Raw genomic sequence first — 16,110 nt, 5'->3', positions numbered from 1 at the left:
TAATAAGACATTCATGTAATAATTAGCACTTAAAATTTACGATGTGCAACATGTCGTAACAGGTTTACATGTGATCGGGCATGGCAAGAAAGCTTTAAACAAGCACAGCCATTGCCCCAGAGATCTGCCCCAGGGCTGCCTTTACACAGCAAAAGAGGAGCAGTGTGGGGTGAGCCCTGGGGCAGGGGGGCTCGGGTGTTGTCTGTGGCCTTTCCCTAAGGCTGAACAGTTTCAGAACTACATGTAACTTCTCTTTCATGCAATACTGTTGTTTGGAGCCCGCTGCCGTGCTGAGAGCTTCACTCAGCAGGTGGGTGCAAAGGGAATTGGGGAAGTTAGAGGTACACAAAAGAGGAGCACGTAGCTCCCCTGGGAAAGCCCTTATCAGTGTCATTCCTGAGCAGCTTAGGCGCAGAATTAGGAACAGACTGCTCAGGAGGGTTATCTGAATGTAGCTGGGTGTCTATGGGTCAGGTGCCTACACCTGGACCCGCTGCCCTGGGCTCCCCTTGCTGTCAGCAGAGACCCAGCCGCAACCCCTTGAGGAGCACGGGGCATGGTTTATCTCCTCCTGAAGACAGCCAGCAGGATTGTGCTCTGTGTGCAAAGTTCAAGCAGGGGTGGTTTTTCACTGTGGGCTCTTTCTTATCTCATGAAGGTACGAGTTCTCCACCCATGTTTGTCTGCTTCTCTTGGTTATCCAACAGACTACATTGCCTGCCTCCATCTGCCTCTTGGCAATCATCTTCACATCTGCAGTACAAATGTACTGATACCTAAAACGGGCCAGAGGCATCCTCCAGCCCTGAGGCCCACGATCACAACACAGGACGGCTGTGCTGCTCCCCAGCCACCTCGGCACACCCGTGGGGCTGCCTCAAGGAGCGTGATCCTGCCCGGCCAACTGCAGGAGCTCCGTGCAGGGCATCACTGCCTGTGCTGCTGCTGAGCCCACTTGCTGCTTCCTGGGAAAGAGGGAGCTGGAGCCTTGTCCATCGCTCACGCTTCCCCCCCATAAGGCTGCTTGCTGGAAGAGGATGGGGCTGACTCCCTCCCCTTCCCTGGCCATGATCTGCAGCCTGCAGTAAGTCAAAAGCAGAGTATTTACAAAGCTACTCTTAACTCCAGGAGTCCTGGTTCAGCATATCTGCTCATCTCACAGCTCCCGGGCACCAAGACCACCCTCTGCAACCTGGGGACCTCTTTGCTTTGGCTTACCTCTGTCACTGGGTGCATCCTGTCCCTCCAAGCCTGCCTGTGCTGTCCAGTTGGATCTGTCACCCTGGGGATTGCAGGTGTCAAGTGAGAGAGGGGCAAGGTGAGGTGGTCTGAGCTGAGACCCACGCCTGGGAGAGGCGCCCTGTGCCAGGCCAGGGGTCAGGCTGGCTGGGCAGAGCTCCCACCCAGCCATGGCCTCTGCAGGCTGCGATCCTCTGTGGACTGTGATCCCTTTATGCAGGAGAGCCCAGGTCACTGCTCACATCACCCTCCAAGGCAGGAAGGCAGATGCAGCAGATGTAGCCTGGGGGCTGCCCCAGCCTTCTGCATGGCTCCTGGGAGTGCAGATGAACACAGGGTTGTGCCCACAGAGGAAGACATCCCACCAAAACAGCCAGGGCACAAGGGGAAGATTTGGGGAGGGAGGGACCTCTGGACAGGCCCAGGCAATCTCATTGCCTCTACAGGCACTACCCCCTTCCCATGATCATGTCAGGGGAGGATGGAGGGACCTCAGACCTCAGCCCCGCTGCCATCGCCCACAGGCTGCAAAGCAAGGGCTTGGACTGAGAGCTCCAGAGCATCCAGCATCCTCCACACTGCAGCGGGTGCTGAGCACGTTTGCAGGACACCCATCTCCCCACAGTCTGCTCACGAGCAGGGTGTGCCCTGCTTAGGTTGAGGCTAGTTCCCTCCACATTAAAGGAAATGTCTCTGCCCACTCCCTGTCCTGCAACAAGCCACACAGGAGCAATCATCGTTCTTTAGTTATTTCCCCCTTGGCTCTGCTGGCTGACTCATTTCTGGCTCCCCCACCAACTGCAGTGCTTTTGGGAGTCTGTGCACAGAGGGACCGAAGGGGCTCCAGAACCCCAGGAATAGCAGCCAGCCAATTCCTGGGGCGAGGAGCCATGCAGCCATGGTAGCAGTAACACGCTCCAATCCCAGCCGCTGGGACAAGAGGGCACGGCGAGGTGGCGGGGGAAGCGGAGGAAAGAGCCAGCTCGTAATTGCAAACGTCGCTAATTTGGTGCAGCTGCATGGCTGGAGAGGCAGCCCAGAAATATGCCGTCATTCCTCAGTGGGGTAGGACTATGCAAAGCCCCTTGCCGCCAGAGAGCTTGGAGCCAAGTGCCTGCATGGACAAACGGGGAGATGAAGAGACAAGGGCTTACCTCTGCCAGGGTTCCCAGGAGGTGCAGCACCCACAGGGCAAGCAGCGGCAGCAGCGGCGGTCTCATTGGGACCTGGGTGGCTGCAGATCAGAGGGATGACAAGTTGGGGGGGGGTAGCTTCTTAGCAGTGGCTGTCCCCAGCCAGCCCCTTCTCCCATGGCAGCGAGGGGCTGCGTCCCCACATGCTTTCCGAGCGCGGGTGACAGGGTGACATCAGCGGGGCCGGGCGCTGCGTGCCAGCGTGGTGCCCATCAGCCCTGCCAGCGACCCCCGGGCAGGAGCGGAGCGCGCCTCCGGGCTGGGAGAAGTCCAGCGTGTGCGTGTGTGCCTCCCGCTGTGCGCATTTGCTATCGTTCCCGCGGATCCGTGTCCCTCTGCGGTGGCTCTGCAGCTGTCCGTGCGTGAGCGGGGGCGTGCTGCGGCCGGAGAGCTGCTCGCCGCGGCGCTCGGAGCGCAGGCTCTCGCTGCGGAGGGGGCTCCGCACGGCTGGAGCCCGGTCTGGCCATCAGAGGGAGTTCTGCAGGGTTGTGGGAGCTGGTGCTGGGAGGGGAGGAGAGGGGAGGAGACAGCACCGGACAGATGGCGGCTCTGAGCTGGAAGGGAGTGCCCAAACCGGCCCCCAGCAAGGGGAGGGAAGGCGGACGGCAGCCTCCGGCAGCTGGGCTCGGTTGCTGCGGGGAGCATCGGCAGGAGTGTGGGTCCTGTGTGGGTGCTGTGCACCTTGCGGCTGTCTCTGTGCACCCTTTAGCTCTGTATGAATGAATTTCTGCACAGGCTGCTGGTGGGGAATGGGAGGTTTGGCCATGCTGGGTGCGGAGGGAGATGTGTGCCTCTATGTGATGCTCATGGCACAGGGCCAGGTAGACTGGAGCTGGAGGCGGGGGGGTGCGTACACATTGTGAGAGGTTCTTGTATATTGCATCCCAGGGATGCAAAGACACCTGGACCGCTCTTTGCCCATTTCAGGGGTTGGCTGGGTCCTGTGCCCTTGTCTGCTCGTGGGTTGTAGGAGCTGTGCATGGTGCTGCCATGGGGAGCACCCTGTGCCCCCCAAGCTGTGCGCAGGGCCGTGCATTGTGCGGTGCTGTGCTGACTCTGTGCAATGCGTGGCAGGATGCCAGCTGTGATTCAGAGCGGAGATGCCATAGGCTTCACATCAGTGCTGGAGATCTGGGACAGTGCTGGAAAAGGTTCAGTGATGCATCTGTCCTGGAAGCCAGCACAGCCCGTGTGGCCGTGGGAGTCTGTCCCAGTAGCCAGCTCGGCCACCAACAGGGGCTATTCAAGCTCTGCTTATTGCTGGGAGCCATTGAGCTGTCAGGGTGGGACACGTCCCCTAGCTGGCCCCAGAACAGCAAAATCCCTCCCCCAAAAGCTCAGAGGTTTGTCAGATGGGACCTGTGAGGGACAGATCACACATACACAACCCCCCAGTGCCTGCACAAAGCTATAGGAAAGCCCCAGCCCCTGCACATAACTGAGAAGAGAGGGGGACACAAGGACCCCCGGGTCTAGGACCCATCTCCAACCCCAGGGCCATCCCCTAAACCTCCTGACAGCCCCCAGGCTGATGGGGCCAGCTGGGAAAGGGGAAAGAGCATGCAAATGCCCTTGCCTTTGCATGGAGGCAGTTAATTCCCCAGGTCCTGGCCAAATGGGACTGGTGCCAGGAGCCCTGGTCCATGGTCACAGTCACGTCTCTGCAGAAGTCCAGTCCCCTGCCTGGAGCGGGCTGAGGGTAAAGCAGCCCTGGCTCTGCTGCTCAGCCCAGCAGTGAGGGCTTATTTGCCACCTTTGTCCCACCAGCAGAGAGGCAGAGCTCAACAACTGGAGGCCCTTCGAGTCACTCTGTCCCCGGACCTGCTCCGCTCTGCACCCTGGACAGGAAGATCAGGGTGGGAGCAGAAGGCAATGCCTTGGCTCCAGTGCAGGCAAGCATTCTAATCCTTAATATGGGCAGCTCTGGGGAGGGCTGAATGTCAAAAATGCAAGCAGGGCATCTTCTCAAGTGATGGAGACCCAGCATAAAATCTCTGGCTCTTAGGGATCCCCTGATAAGCATTTGGGATTGAGGTGCAACAGCACCTGCGGTGATGGGGATGACCCATCACCCAGCACTGCAGGCAGCTGGGGACACCCATCCCTGCTGCCAGACAACAGCGTGACCAGGGACTGAGCACAGGGTTCATGGATAGCAGAGGTGATGTCCTCCAGCCACTTAGATGGATGGGGACGGAGTCCCCCTCCACAGGCTGAGAGAGAGGGAGCTGCTGGGGCTGGCTGCTGCCGTCTCCAGTGGGCTGGGGACTGTTTTAAAAGGCCCCTTTCCAGAGCTGGGTGGCTGCAGCCAGCTGGAAGGAGGCTGGAGCTCCCCGCTGCAGCAAGGGCGTGCCAGGTTTACCCGGGGACCGGAGGTGGGAATTGGGAAGCTACAACCAGCTGGTCCCCAAATCATGTTTGCAGAGAGGCTTTTGGTGGATGCCGCTGTGCAGGTCCGTGGTGCGGTGCAGGCTGTGGTGCCCTGCCACCGCGGTGCAAGAAGAGGTGACCCCGTGTTGGATGAGGAGCGTGGGGCTGTGCTGTCATGAGTAGCACGGAGGGTCAGGATGGCTGGGGCAGAGGTAGAGCAGGCAGGGGAAGCTGGGGGCAGACGGGGCTGTGTGGTGTCCCCAGAGGGTGGCAGGTGATGGCAGAGCCAAATTGGAGGAGCCACTGGCTGAGGAAGGAGGGGTTGGAGGTTAGAATGGAGGGCCTTGGTGGGCTGGGAACTGTGATCCAGGGGGATGGGGCAGGAGGGACCCTTGATTATCAAGAAAAACCCTGGGAAGAGATTTTGAATCCCCCAGTGTCTAAGGCAGGTGGCAGGAGGCGGTGTCCCCTGCAGTGGCACAGACAGGAGATTTTCCCAGGCTACAGAGTCAAGGTGGGGCTTGTCTAGCTTCAAAGCACACCAAAGAGCAGCTCCAGGCCAGCAAGAGGACAAACCCACTCTCTGGAGTCCTGGGAAACTCCAGCTGGGCTGAGTGTGCCCTGCCCATCTGGGGAGCAAGCTGAGCCCTCACACGCTTGCTACACCTGCCTGCCTGCAGACCCAGCGCTCCTGTCACCAGCTTCCCTGCAGAGCTGGTCATCTCCATCTCCAGCCACCCTGGCTCAGCGGGAGGGAGTTACAAGGGAGGTGGGTGGGATGTGGCATCTCAGGAGCTTGTTGGAAATCAACTTCTGCTGCCATGGCCCTGCATGGGGGTACAACTCCACCACCAAGTTATTTCTCCAGGCATTGGCTTGCCCAAGGACCAAAGAGTCTGTCCTGCTGTCCCTGGTCTCTGGGCTGGGGAGCAGAGCAGGGACTTCTGGAGCATGGTGTCTCTATCCCCATGGAGCCCGCTGCCATGCTCTGCCACTGCTCCGCACCTCCCTGTCCAGGAGGAGAGGTGACCTCCCACCTGGCATGTGTGTCCTACACTCTGGGAATGCCTTGGCACCATGCCTTGCTGCCTGCTGGGCTGGGACTGACCTCTGCGCATGGTCCCGGAGGTGTCCCCAGGTCTTTCCCAGCCTCTGCAATGCTGCTGGTGGCCCACCACAGGGCATACAGGTCAGGGATCCCGCTGGCCGTGGGGACACGTCCATACCAGCCCCACTGATTTTAAACCTGGGGACCCAGCTGTTGTGTTCCCTGAGCTCAGGGACTTTGGGCTGTGCCTGCAGTGGAAACAGCCCAGAGCACTGGTGGGAGCCAAACCCAGGAGCTGCCGCTGGCGCCGCAGGGCTCAGCAGCTTCCCATACTGGACAGAAGAAGCTGTTCATTATGTGCCAGAGCTACCCTCCCTGTGGCCACCCTGGTGATGGTGATACCGTGCCACCACAGGCAGGGACAGAGAGAGCCTGCCTTCAGTTGAGGGTGCCAGATCTCCCCTCTGGTCCCCCCGACAGTGCAGATTTCATCTGTGCCAGACCCAAAAACAACTGCAGAAGGTTTCTCCACCCAGCAGCTGGAACCCAGCCTGGAAACTCAGGGGCTGCCGAGTCATCACATTTTCCGTGTAGCAGCAAAGGCTACCGCAAGGAGTAGGGAGTGGGGGAGGCCCCACCAACTATGAGCACTCAAACGCTGTGTCGGCCAGAGCTGGGGTGGCACCACAGGGTGAGAGCGGCCACACCAGCGCCTCCTGCAAGGGGGAGAGCCTCAGGCTGGGACATTGTCATCTCCCTGAGCCCCAGCAGGATCATTCAGTCTGGAGCAGAGATGGGAAAGGGGATCTCTGACAGCATGCCCATCAATGTGGTGTCAGGCCTTGCTTATGCTGAGGGACAGCAGCCACAGTGCAGTGGCAAAGCCCCTGTCTGGCAAAGGCTCCAGGCAGTCCCCCTGGGCAGTGCCAACCTCAGGCCAGAGCAGAGTCCACCCACAGTTTGCCTTTGTACTCCACGCACTGACTTTTTCCCTGGGTGCCCTGGGCACAGAGCTGGTGGTACAGGGCTCGTCCCCGCTGAGGCATCTCCCAGACACGAGCATGGCCCTCCACACTTGGGGGAAGAAGGGGACCTCCCTGGGAAGCACCAGCTGGGGCGAGGGTGAGCAGGGTGGGCAGCAGAGTGCATGCCTGTGGCACCCAAGCATCCCCGGTGTCCCAGGGTCTGTGTGTGGTGACAGCCAGCCGGCAGTGCTCCCGAGGCTGGGCACAGGCAGAGCCCAGGAGGGTCTGTGCACACCACGGCCAGGGGACAGCACGCAGGCAAGGACGCTGCCACTCCGGAGGGACCCAGCCTGCACCGAGAAAGGGCAGAGCCGTGGCCTGGCACTGTGCCATGAGCGATGCTGTTACTGCATGGAGGAACCTGCACCCATGTCTGGATGGGCAGCCCTGCTGCCCCCGTGGGAGCTCTGCCAACCCTCCCTGGGCAGGACCCCTTCCATCCAAACTGGCACCCTGCGACATGGTTCTGTCAGTCAAACTGGTCTTCAGGTTTTGTTTCTTGGAACGATCGAGTCCGTGCAAGCACAGCTTGTTTCTGCAGACTACTCCCCAAACTGTCGAACAAACATAACCCAATTGCTTGAATTCCTTGAGCTCACAGAGGTGCAACATTAAAAGCTACGATTATCATGTAGCAAGCGTCCCAACCTTTGTCCTCCAAGGCAGCCCGTGATATGGGGCACCAGTGCTACTGGGGTTGGGCTGGGAGCAGCTCTGGGGCTCCTGTCATCCCTTGGCCCAGCAGCAACGTCCCTCTGGTCCCTGTCCCTCCAGAGCCTGTCTCTGCTTGTGCCCACCAGCACTGTGAACCGCCCCAGGCCACGGTTTCTCCCCTCTGCCACCTCTGAGGTGTCGAGTGCTGCCTGGGGCTGCGAGGGAGGAACAAGGGGAACAGGCTGTTCCCAGGGCAGAGCCTGCAGAATATGCAGGTGCTGCTGGGACCTCTCTCTTCGCAACATTCACACGCCACCGTTCTCCAACCCTAAACCCCAGAGCACTGGGATGCTCTTACTTCAACACCTTGGAAGTGTTTAATCATTTCCATGTGGACTCCCGCCAGCACCGCTGCCTGCCTCCTGCCCGGTGCCTTCAAACCTTGGAGCTCTTCCCATTTTGCAGAGAGGAGAGGGCAGGCACATAGTGGGGGAGAGCACCCCTTCTGCACAGCATAGCTGTGCCTGGGGCAGGCACAGCCACGCTGGCCAGGCTACTGGACAGCCAGGAGGCACAGGAGTGACTCCCGCGCTTGGGCGATGCTCTGTGCTCCCCAGCTCACTGCCAGTGATGGATGAGACCTGGCAGCAGAGCCCAGGATGCCTGCGGGTGCGGAACCAGACGCCTGCAGACCTGGGAAGAGCAGGGCTGTGGGTGACTCAGAGCACGCCCAAAGCCGGCAGAGCAGGGCAGACCTGCTCTGCCCCCCCAGGGTGTGGGTGCCGCCCCTGGGGCTGAGCAGGCTTAGGCGTCCCCTTCCCCTGGCCAGGGCAACAGGCACCAGGTGGGGAGGGCTGATAGCAGCCTGGAGAGTGCCTGCCCCACGCCTACTGCAAGCAGTGATAGGGCAGCCCCTGGATGGCCCCCCAAACCCCCCACTCCACTGCCAACAACCTGCAAAACTCAACAGGGCTCTGCTCCCACCCTGGGATGCAGTGCCAGCACAGGCTGACAGTAAAGCTGCCTGTTGCTGCCAGGACACCACACTCACGGAGCCAAGAAGTTGCCATGAAGCAGCTCCTGGTGCCCACCCGCACCTCGCTATGCTGGGGAGCGTGGGCACGAGATCCCCCCTGCGCAGACACAGCGGTGTAATGCCAAGCCCTGCTTCTGGCACAGCCATGCACAGAGGCTGCCCATCCCCAGCCGCCCGCCCCAGGGCCGTGGGATGGTGTTTGCTCCCGCAGTGCCAGAGCACAGGAGGGTCTGCACTTCTTTCCCCACTGCACGCATCCAGGCTTCAACCGCGCAGCTGGGAAAAGAGAGAGGGGGGCAAGGAGTGGGAGCAGTACCTCTCCTGGTGGGCATCCCTGGCGTGGTCCACAGCCAGTCCCTGCAAGCCGTGCGTGCGCAGCGTTGGCTTGGCGAGCTCACACTTGCCGTTTACTCCAGCTTGTGCACGGCCCTGACGCTCAAGTCTGGGCTGGTCCTAGGGGAAGGCCCGCCTGGGCTCGCCTGGCGTCTCGGCTGCAGGATGCCAGGGAGGAGGGACCAGCTGGATGGAGATGCCTCCTGTGGCCCTGCGATGGCAGGGGTCTGCGCCCCAGGGAGGGCAGGAGACACGTGCCATGCCATGGGCTGGGCATGGCTCACGTCTCCCTGCACCTTGCCTGAGTTTGCACCACGCGCTCTGGGTGCTGGGGACACCCTGTGATGGGACCCTTGGAGATGGCAAATTGCAAAGGGAGGCAGGGAGGGCCCTGAGGCCATGATGGAGCCAGCGCAGATGCTCAGACCCACGCTCCAGCCCTGAAGGTGTCTGTGGGTTGTGATTGCTAAAGCCTTTGCTGTCCTAAGCCCCATCAGACCAGCCACCATCCTGGAGCGAGAGCATCCCAGTCCCCCTCAGCCCCACATCACAGGGGAGGTGACGAGGAGCTGATGAGTTGGCTCAGTAGGCACAGAGCATCCTGAGAGCTTGTCCCAGGTGGCACTTATCCTCACCCTGGTGAATGGGTGGACCTTGTCCAGTGGGTTCGGAGGAAAGCCAGGACCATGGAAGCAGGTCTCACGGCACCCCCTCTCCCAAATTGATGGATGCAGGAGGAGGAGGTGCAATAGCCATGGCAGTGAGCATGATGACTCCAGTATCCTGCAGTCCCAGCTGAAAACAAGGCCTGGAGCTCATGTTTCTGGTGTCCTCGCAAGCAGCTGGCAGGATTAGCCTGGCTTAGCCCCACATGGGAGCAGCGAGTTCCCGCATCCGCTGTGCAGTGCATGGAGGAGCGTCTCTGCATCTGACCCTTTCCAGTCCCACAAGGGTCCCACGCATTTCAGCTGCTGCTCGGGGGGCTCAGCCGTCCCACCACAGGCACCTGTCCCTGCCGGCAGGTCCCCATCACCCACCCGCCCCAGCTGGGCAAAGCTCTCTGCAGAGAACAGGGAGAGGGAGGGCTATGCTGGCTGCGTCCAAACCAGCCTGCCTGCACGGCAGGGAGGGGAGGCAGCCCTGGACACTGCTGCCATGCTCAGCAACTACATGAAAACACAGCGTCCAAATCTGGAAAGTGTCTCAGTTTCCAAATACCACCATGAACTGAAAAACTCACCTCAAAATGAAACCAGCCTCAGCCTTCTGGTTCAAAGTTTCCTGTATAAAAACAAACCTGCCAGACGGCTGCATTTGCACACAAAAGGTTTTGTTTTCAGGAGGAAGGTCTCTTTTTTTGGAGGAGTAAACAGAAGGCCTGCCCATCCTCCATGCCCCCGGGTGGGAGGCCTGCCTGGCAGCTCAGGACGAAGGCAGGGCATTGTCCCGTCTTGCTGCCTGGCTGCTTTCCCTCTCCCACGTCCGCTGCAAGCAGAGCGCTGCCTGCAGCAGCACTGCCGCCGTACCGCGCTGCTGCCTGCCTTGCCCTGCAGGCACTGGACCCTGGCAGGCTGCGCCGGCAGAGGCATCTTGCCTGCGTCTGCCTAGCCGTGATGCCTCGGAGGGTCCCAGGGCACGGGGACGCGTGCAGGATGGGTGTGTGCCAGGGCAGAGCTGGCCCTTCAGCAGAGGGATCACGGTCTGCCTGTGGCTCTCCTAGCACCGTGGCAGTCCCGGGGCACTGCGGCATGGCACCCGGGGGTGCTCCCCTCCCTGCAGCACGGCTGCAGCCTTGGCAGCGCCCGCTTCTGCCTCTCCTTGACTTCTCCATGGCATCTCCCACAGCACCCGGAGCCAAACACAACACTAGCCTGTCTCTTGTGGCGCCTGATGCTTTGTGCATCCAGCTCCCAAAGGAAGGCAGTTCTGCTTCTTCACAGGAGCAGCTGGGGGACCCCCACCTGGGCTCTACTCCCTCCAGCTCAGCTGAGACCACCCTTCCCAGACTGATACACATTTGGGGCTGGCACAGCTGCAGCCTGGCTGCTCCCTGGGGTGCTGCCGTGGCCTTCACCCATCACAGCTGAAGCTGCTACTTGGGATGTGCCTTGGCCACGGGTGTGGGTCTCATGGCTGGTGATTGCTAAAGGCTTTGCTGGCACAAGCTTGATCTCACCAGGTGGGTGCTGCAATTCTGGAGCAGGGCTGAGGCAGTCGCAGAGGGGTGCAGGATCAGCCCCCACCACCATTGCCTACTGAGAGTTTTCCTCCAGATCCCTGTGAAGTGTCCATCCTTTCAGCTGCAGCCTCTGCTGCTTGACTTGGGATGGTGGCACCATTTGTTGTGTCTTGCAGAGTGACCTGGAGCTCAGCCCTGCCTGTCCAGGGGTCCCTGATGATGTGTCCACGGAGTTGAACATCCTGGCTTGAATGTTCGGGGGCAGGGAGGGTCTGTGGGGCTTGGAGACCTTCCCAGATGCCAGACTTGGAGAGCTGGTCCCTACCCAAAGCACTGGCAGAACCTCTTTCCACCTCTGAGCAGCACCCACCCTGCCTCAGTTCACCATCCATACACCAGGAAGGTGTACCCACAGCTCTGCTGCTGGAGGGGAGGGAGGGAAAGCAGGCATCAGGCTGGTAACAGGGACGCATCCAGCTTTTCTGTGCCTCTTTGTCCCTCCCTGGTCTGTCATTAGCAGTGTGTTTGGCAGCTGGGCGGTGAAGCCACGCTGTCCTGCTTCTCCTGTGGCTGGTGTGGCTGGGCTGGGCTGGCTGCGGGGTCCGGGAGGGACTGTCCCAGGGCTGGGGGCATCAGCAGGGCTGCCATTCGGCTTGAGCCACTTGGCTGGGAGAGCCTAAAACAACAAACATTGTGGAATAAGGGAACATTTCACTGCTTTTTCCTGGTCAAGTGGTTTCCTGTTTTCTAAGCAGCTCTTCCATCACCACTGGGGCAGAGGACTTGTCTGCGCAGTGCCTGCTCCCAGAGCAGACCCTCACTGGAGAGGCAAGTTCCTGCTGCTTGACATCTGCAGAGAAAGAGGTCACAGCAAATTGGCTCTAGGATCAGCTGCAGCCTTTACAGGAGACCTGCAGCAGGAGACAGCATTATTCGCTTTCCTTCTGGGCTGGAAGCATCCATGAATGTGTGGTCTTACCTAGGTTAAAACAGGCTGGACACCACTTGTTTACACAGCCTTGCTGGTTTTTCTTATGGACAGCTTTCCGTGGCCTGACAAACTTGTCACATGCATGGCCACCTGCTCAACACACAGGGAGCACCGGAGCCCCTGGGCTCAGCTATGGGCAGGAATGGCTCGGTGCTGTGGTTCATGTGGGATGCTGCTGAAGGCAGGGGTCAAGGGCAGGATGCCCCGTGGCACACCACTGCTGTATTTCCCAGGAGTGTGGAGTGAGTGTCTCCATCTCCATCACCCCTGTTCCTCCCAGGCCAGCCCTGCACCCCAAATGTGTGTTGGGGTCCTGAGCAGAGCCCTGTACAATTACAGTGTTGTTCCATCCTTGGGTCCATCCTTTCTCCCCCAGAGCCTGTCTGCAGCTGTGCATGTGGGTAAGGTCACCCTGCCTGGTGGTGCTGCCCACCCAGCACCCATTCCCTCTCCTCTGCCCCAGCCCAGAGCCCCCTGCCCAGCTCCTCCCGCTTCTTCCCCTGCCCATCACTGACCTCCCCTCTGTCCAGGACAGTACCAGGAGCAGGAGCAGTGGGACCATCCCACCAGGTCTCCAGGGAAACACACAGATATTTTAGCAGTTGACAAACATCATTTTTCCCTCCTTTGCTGAGCGTTATTAAAAAGAATCTTGTCGTGGTTTAACCCCAGCCAGGAGCTCAGCCCCACGCAGCTGCTCGCTCACTCCCCCCGGCAGGATGGGGGAGAGAATCAGAAGGGTAGAAGCAAGAAAACTCATGGTTTGAGATAAAGACAGTTTAATAGTAAAAGCAAAAGCTGCGCACAAGCAAAGCAAACCAAGGAATTCATTCACTCCTTCCCACGGGCAGGCAGGTGCTCAGCCATCCCCAGGGAAGCAGGGCTCCATCACGTGTGACGGTGACTTGGGAAGACAAACGTCATCACTCCAAATGTCCCCCCCCTTCTTCCTTCTTCCCCAGCTTTATATCCTGAGCATGATGTGATATGGTGTGGGATATAATTTGGCCAGCTGGGGTCAGCTCTCGCAGCTCCGTGTGCCCCTGGCAGAGCAAGGGGAGCTGAAAAAGTCCTCGACTAGCGTAAGCACAACTTAGCAACAACTGAAACATTCAGTGTGTTATCAACATTATTCTCATACTATATCCAAACCACAGCACTGCACCAGCTGCTATGAAGAAAATTAACTCTATCCCAACTGAAACCAGGACAAGGCTGTTGGCAGAGGGTCCACCCTGAAAGCCAGCCTGTGCCAGCTCCTGCGGACTGTCTGATCTGTGGAGAAGAGGCAGGCAGAGGATGCTGACACACAGGCTGTCACTGCTTGAATCCATCCTGGCTCCTCATGGAAAACAGGATCCATCTGGACCTCTTCAGGGTCCGTTCTTGATCCTTACACGCTCAGCCATCCCCGACCGTGACAGAAGCATAAACAAGGAATGGGGAAATAGGCAGACACAGGGGGGTCCTGTCAGCACCTGTGGGCCCAGACACAGCCAGCGCTGCAGGATGCGGCCCAACAGGCAGCATCTCCTCCCCGGCAGCAGCAGGGCCCCTGCCCAGCCCATGCCTGCAGGCTGCTGCATCTGAGCTCTGCAGGGTCCCCCTGGCTGCACCCCAAAGCCCAGCTGAGGTGGCCTTGCTGGTGACTCTCATGTCTGGGGAGAGGCTCAGAAGACCCACAGAAGAGGGGCAGACAGAGCTGCCTGGGGGCTCTGAGAGGAGGTGGAGGTGCCCCCTGGCAGGGGTGATGCCCACCAGGTGGGACATGATCTGCCACGGTGTCATGGTGCCTGGCAGGGCGGGGGTGCCCTGCCCCAGCTGAGAGCAGAGCTTGCTGGCTTTGCACGCCTCTCCACAGCCCCGCGGGTGTTCGACCAGTGCTTCTCCACCCTCTGCCCCACTCACCAGCAGCAAGGATCCCTCCTGCCCTATCCCAGCATTGCAGACCTGGGCCCCAGCACTACGTGCAGGCTATAGAGGGGCCCACCCTTTCCCAAAATGCACACACAGTCGAGCACAATGGGCTGCTCATAGGGCACAATGTCCCCCATAAACCAGAGGTGAGGTATGGGGGCAGAAGGATGGGCTGGTGGACCAGAAGCTGTAGCACTGCGCAGTGACCAGCCCACCAGGCACCACGGCCATGCCCTGCTGCTCTCCCACGCGGTGGCAGACCCAGTGCCCTACTCAGGGTTACTGCAAACACTGCTCAATGCCAGCCCCGTGCTTGACCCGCCCCGCCCATGCCAGGCGGGAGCACGGAGAGGGTGTTTGGCAGCCCTGCGTGATGGAGGGGTCTGCTGTCTGCTGCTGCCCCCATCCAGCGCTGGCAAGGCGAGGCTTTCGTGGCCAAAAAGCCTGATGCCTGCGCTATATCAGGGGCTCTGGTGTCACCAGCTGCTGCCTTGGTTTATCTTCCAGTGCTGAAAGCCCCATGGCTCCATCCTCCACCACCTGCACTTGCTGGCAGGAAAGGTGTCCCCTACCCCAGAGCATCTGGGGACACCCCTTGGTCCCAACAGCAGAAGAAAAAAAGAAAATAAAAGCTTGCCCTTTCTTAGCTTTTCCTACAGATCTGGGGCATTTGTGGCCTCCAGCACCATGGCTTCCCCACAGTGAGCTGACAGGAATATTTCTGACAGCTGGTGCTGGTATAAAACAGAGCCCATGTGCTGCGAGCTCCTGTGGCTCAGACCTATGGCTGCGCAGCCGCAACGAGACCAAGGGGACTCAGGGAGGCATCGCTCAGCAGGAGCAATGCACGGCCCAACGTGGCAGCTTCGTCATTTTCTGAGGCCAGAAAGCACTATCCAAAACAGCTTTCAAGAGCAGACAGGCCCACGTACTCGCACGCAGGCATGGCCCTGCAGAGCTGCACTGTGCCGCTGGCTCTGCATTGCTGCCCTCTGGCTGCATCGGGACATCAGTGGCGAGTCTCTCCTCCGGCTGCAGTGATGGGACCTGCTGCAGCTGCCACAGGGCTCTGGCTCTTGCAAAGTGCACCACAACTCAAAACCTTCCTCTGGGAGCAGATCAATGCATTTCAGTGCACTGCCAGCCAGGCACGGGTGCTGGCAGCCGAGTGCCCAACTACAGGATCGAGGGCTTGAATTTAGACAATTTGTCGCATTTGCACATGCACTGTATCTCACGTGATCCTGGCTGCCAGGGTGCAGGTCCTGTCTGCAGGACATGCCCTGCTGCACTAAGACAGGATTGTCTCGGTGGGATTCAGGGTGAGGAGGCTGAATCTCTCTCTGTGCTCAAGGGGGATCTTGCAGGGGGCTGTATAAGACAGTAGATTCACATTTGCAGGGGGTAGCAATGCTTTTCTGTGGGCTCTCCCACCTTAAAAAGATACTTTAATAGAGTGTAGGAAAACAGTACGGAAAGCTCTGGAAAACATGGCTTTCATTAAAACCTCCAACAGGCCTCAGTTCTACAGTTTGCCCAAGAAAAGAGGAAGAGGCCACGGGGGGAGTTACGCAAGTATCTGCATGGAGGAAAGGTACCTCCCATCCAGCAGCAGCAGCTGACACACCAGCAGCCTGCAAACGGAGGAGACAAGCTCTTGGGTTGGCTTCATCCTGTACCACTGGTCTTTCAGGAAACCCCGGCTCATCATCCAAGACTCCAGGCAGAAGCTGCTGGCACATCGTCCCTGGCCTGCGCCATGCAGCAGCAAGGCCCTTCGGCCCCAGGCAGCTGCATCCATGGGTCCATCCTGTGCTGAGACCAGACGGTACAGTCGGCATCACATGTATGGGCTGTTTTTAGCGAGGTTAAGAAACTTAGCCCCTGTGGAATGACAAACTTGGCATCCGTTTGACTCGCTGCACCTATTTCTTGCACCGGGCATTGGCTGAGAGTAAGCTATTTTTAACCACCACTGGTTTAGTATCTTCTTTCTAGCTGTTATCATGGGCTAGGAAAGGATCTGTGCACTCTTCGTGAAAAACTCACTGCCGATCCCAGACCAGATAAACCTGCAGAAAGCCAGCACCGCTTCCCCCGGGCCCAGCGGTGTGTGGGTGCAGGC

General features: G+C 59.4%; 1 protein-coding gene across 2 annotated transcripts in view; it reads right to left on the bottom strand.

The window, feature by feature from the left end:
* LOC142067096 (receptor-type tyrosine-protein phosphatase V-like) overlaps positions 1 to 8,957 on the bottom strand; it is a 41,422-nt gene extending 32,465 nt beyond the window's left edge. Inside the window, exons 1-3 of one of the 2 annotated variants that reach the window (XM_075115381.1) lie at positions 8,882 to 8,957; positions 2,394 to 2,473; positions 1,219 to 1,282 (exon numbers count right to left, since the gene is read on the bottom strand). In XM_075115381.1, the coding sequence (XP_074971482.1) occupies positions 1,219 to 1,282; positions 2,394 to 2,473; positions 8,882 to 8,897 (160 nt within the window). In that variant the 5' untranslated portion in view covers positions 8,898 to 8,957. Of the gene's footprint in view, positions 1 to 1,218; positions 1,283 to 2,393; positions 2,474 to 8,881 lie in introns of those variants that run through there. The other variant, XM_075115382.1, reaches the window with a different exon arrangement.
* Positions 8,958 to 16,110: the final 7,153 nt, after the last annotated feature.

This window comes from Phalacrocorax aristotelis, chromosome 21, assembly GCF_949628215.1.
Source record: "Phalacrocorax aristotelis chromosome 21, bGulAri2.1, whole genome shotgun sequence".
Taxonomy (NCBI): domain Eukaryota; kingdom Metazoa; phylum Chordata; class Aves; order Suliformes; family Phalacrocoracidae; genus Phalacrocorax; species Phalacrocorax aristotelis.
This window is presented reverse-complemented; position numbering and strand designations above follow the sequence as displayed.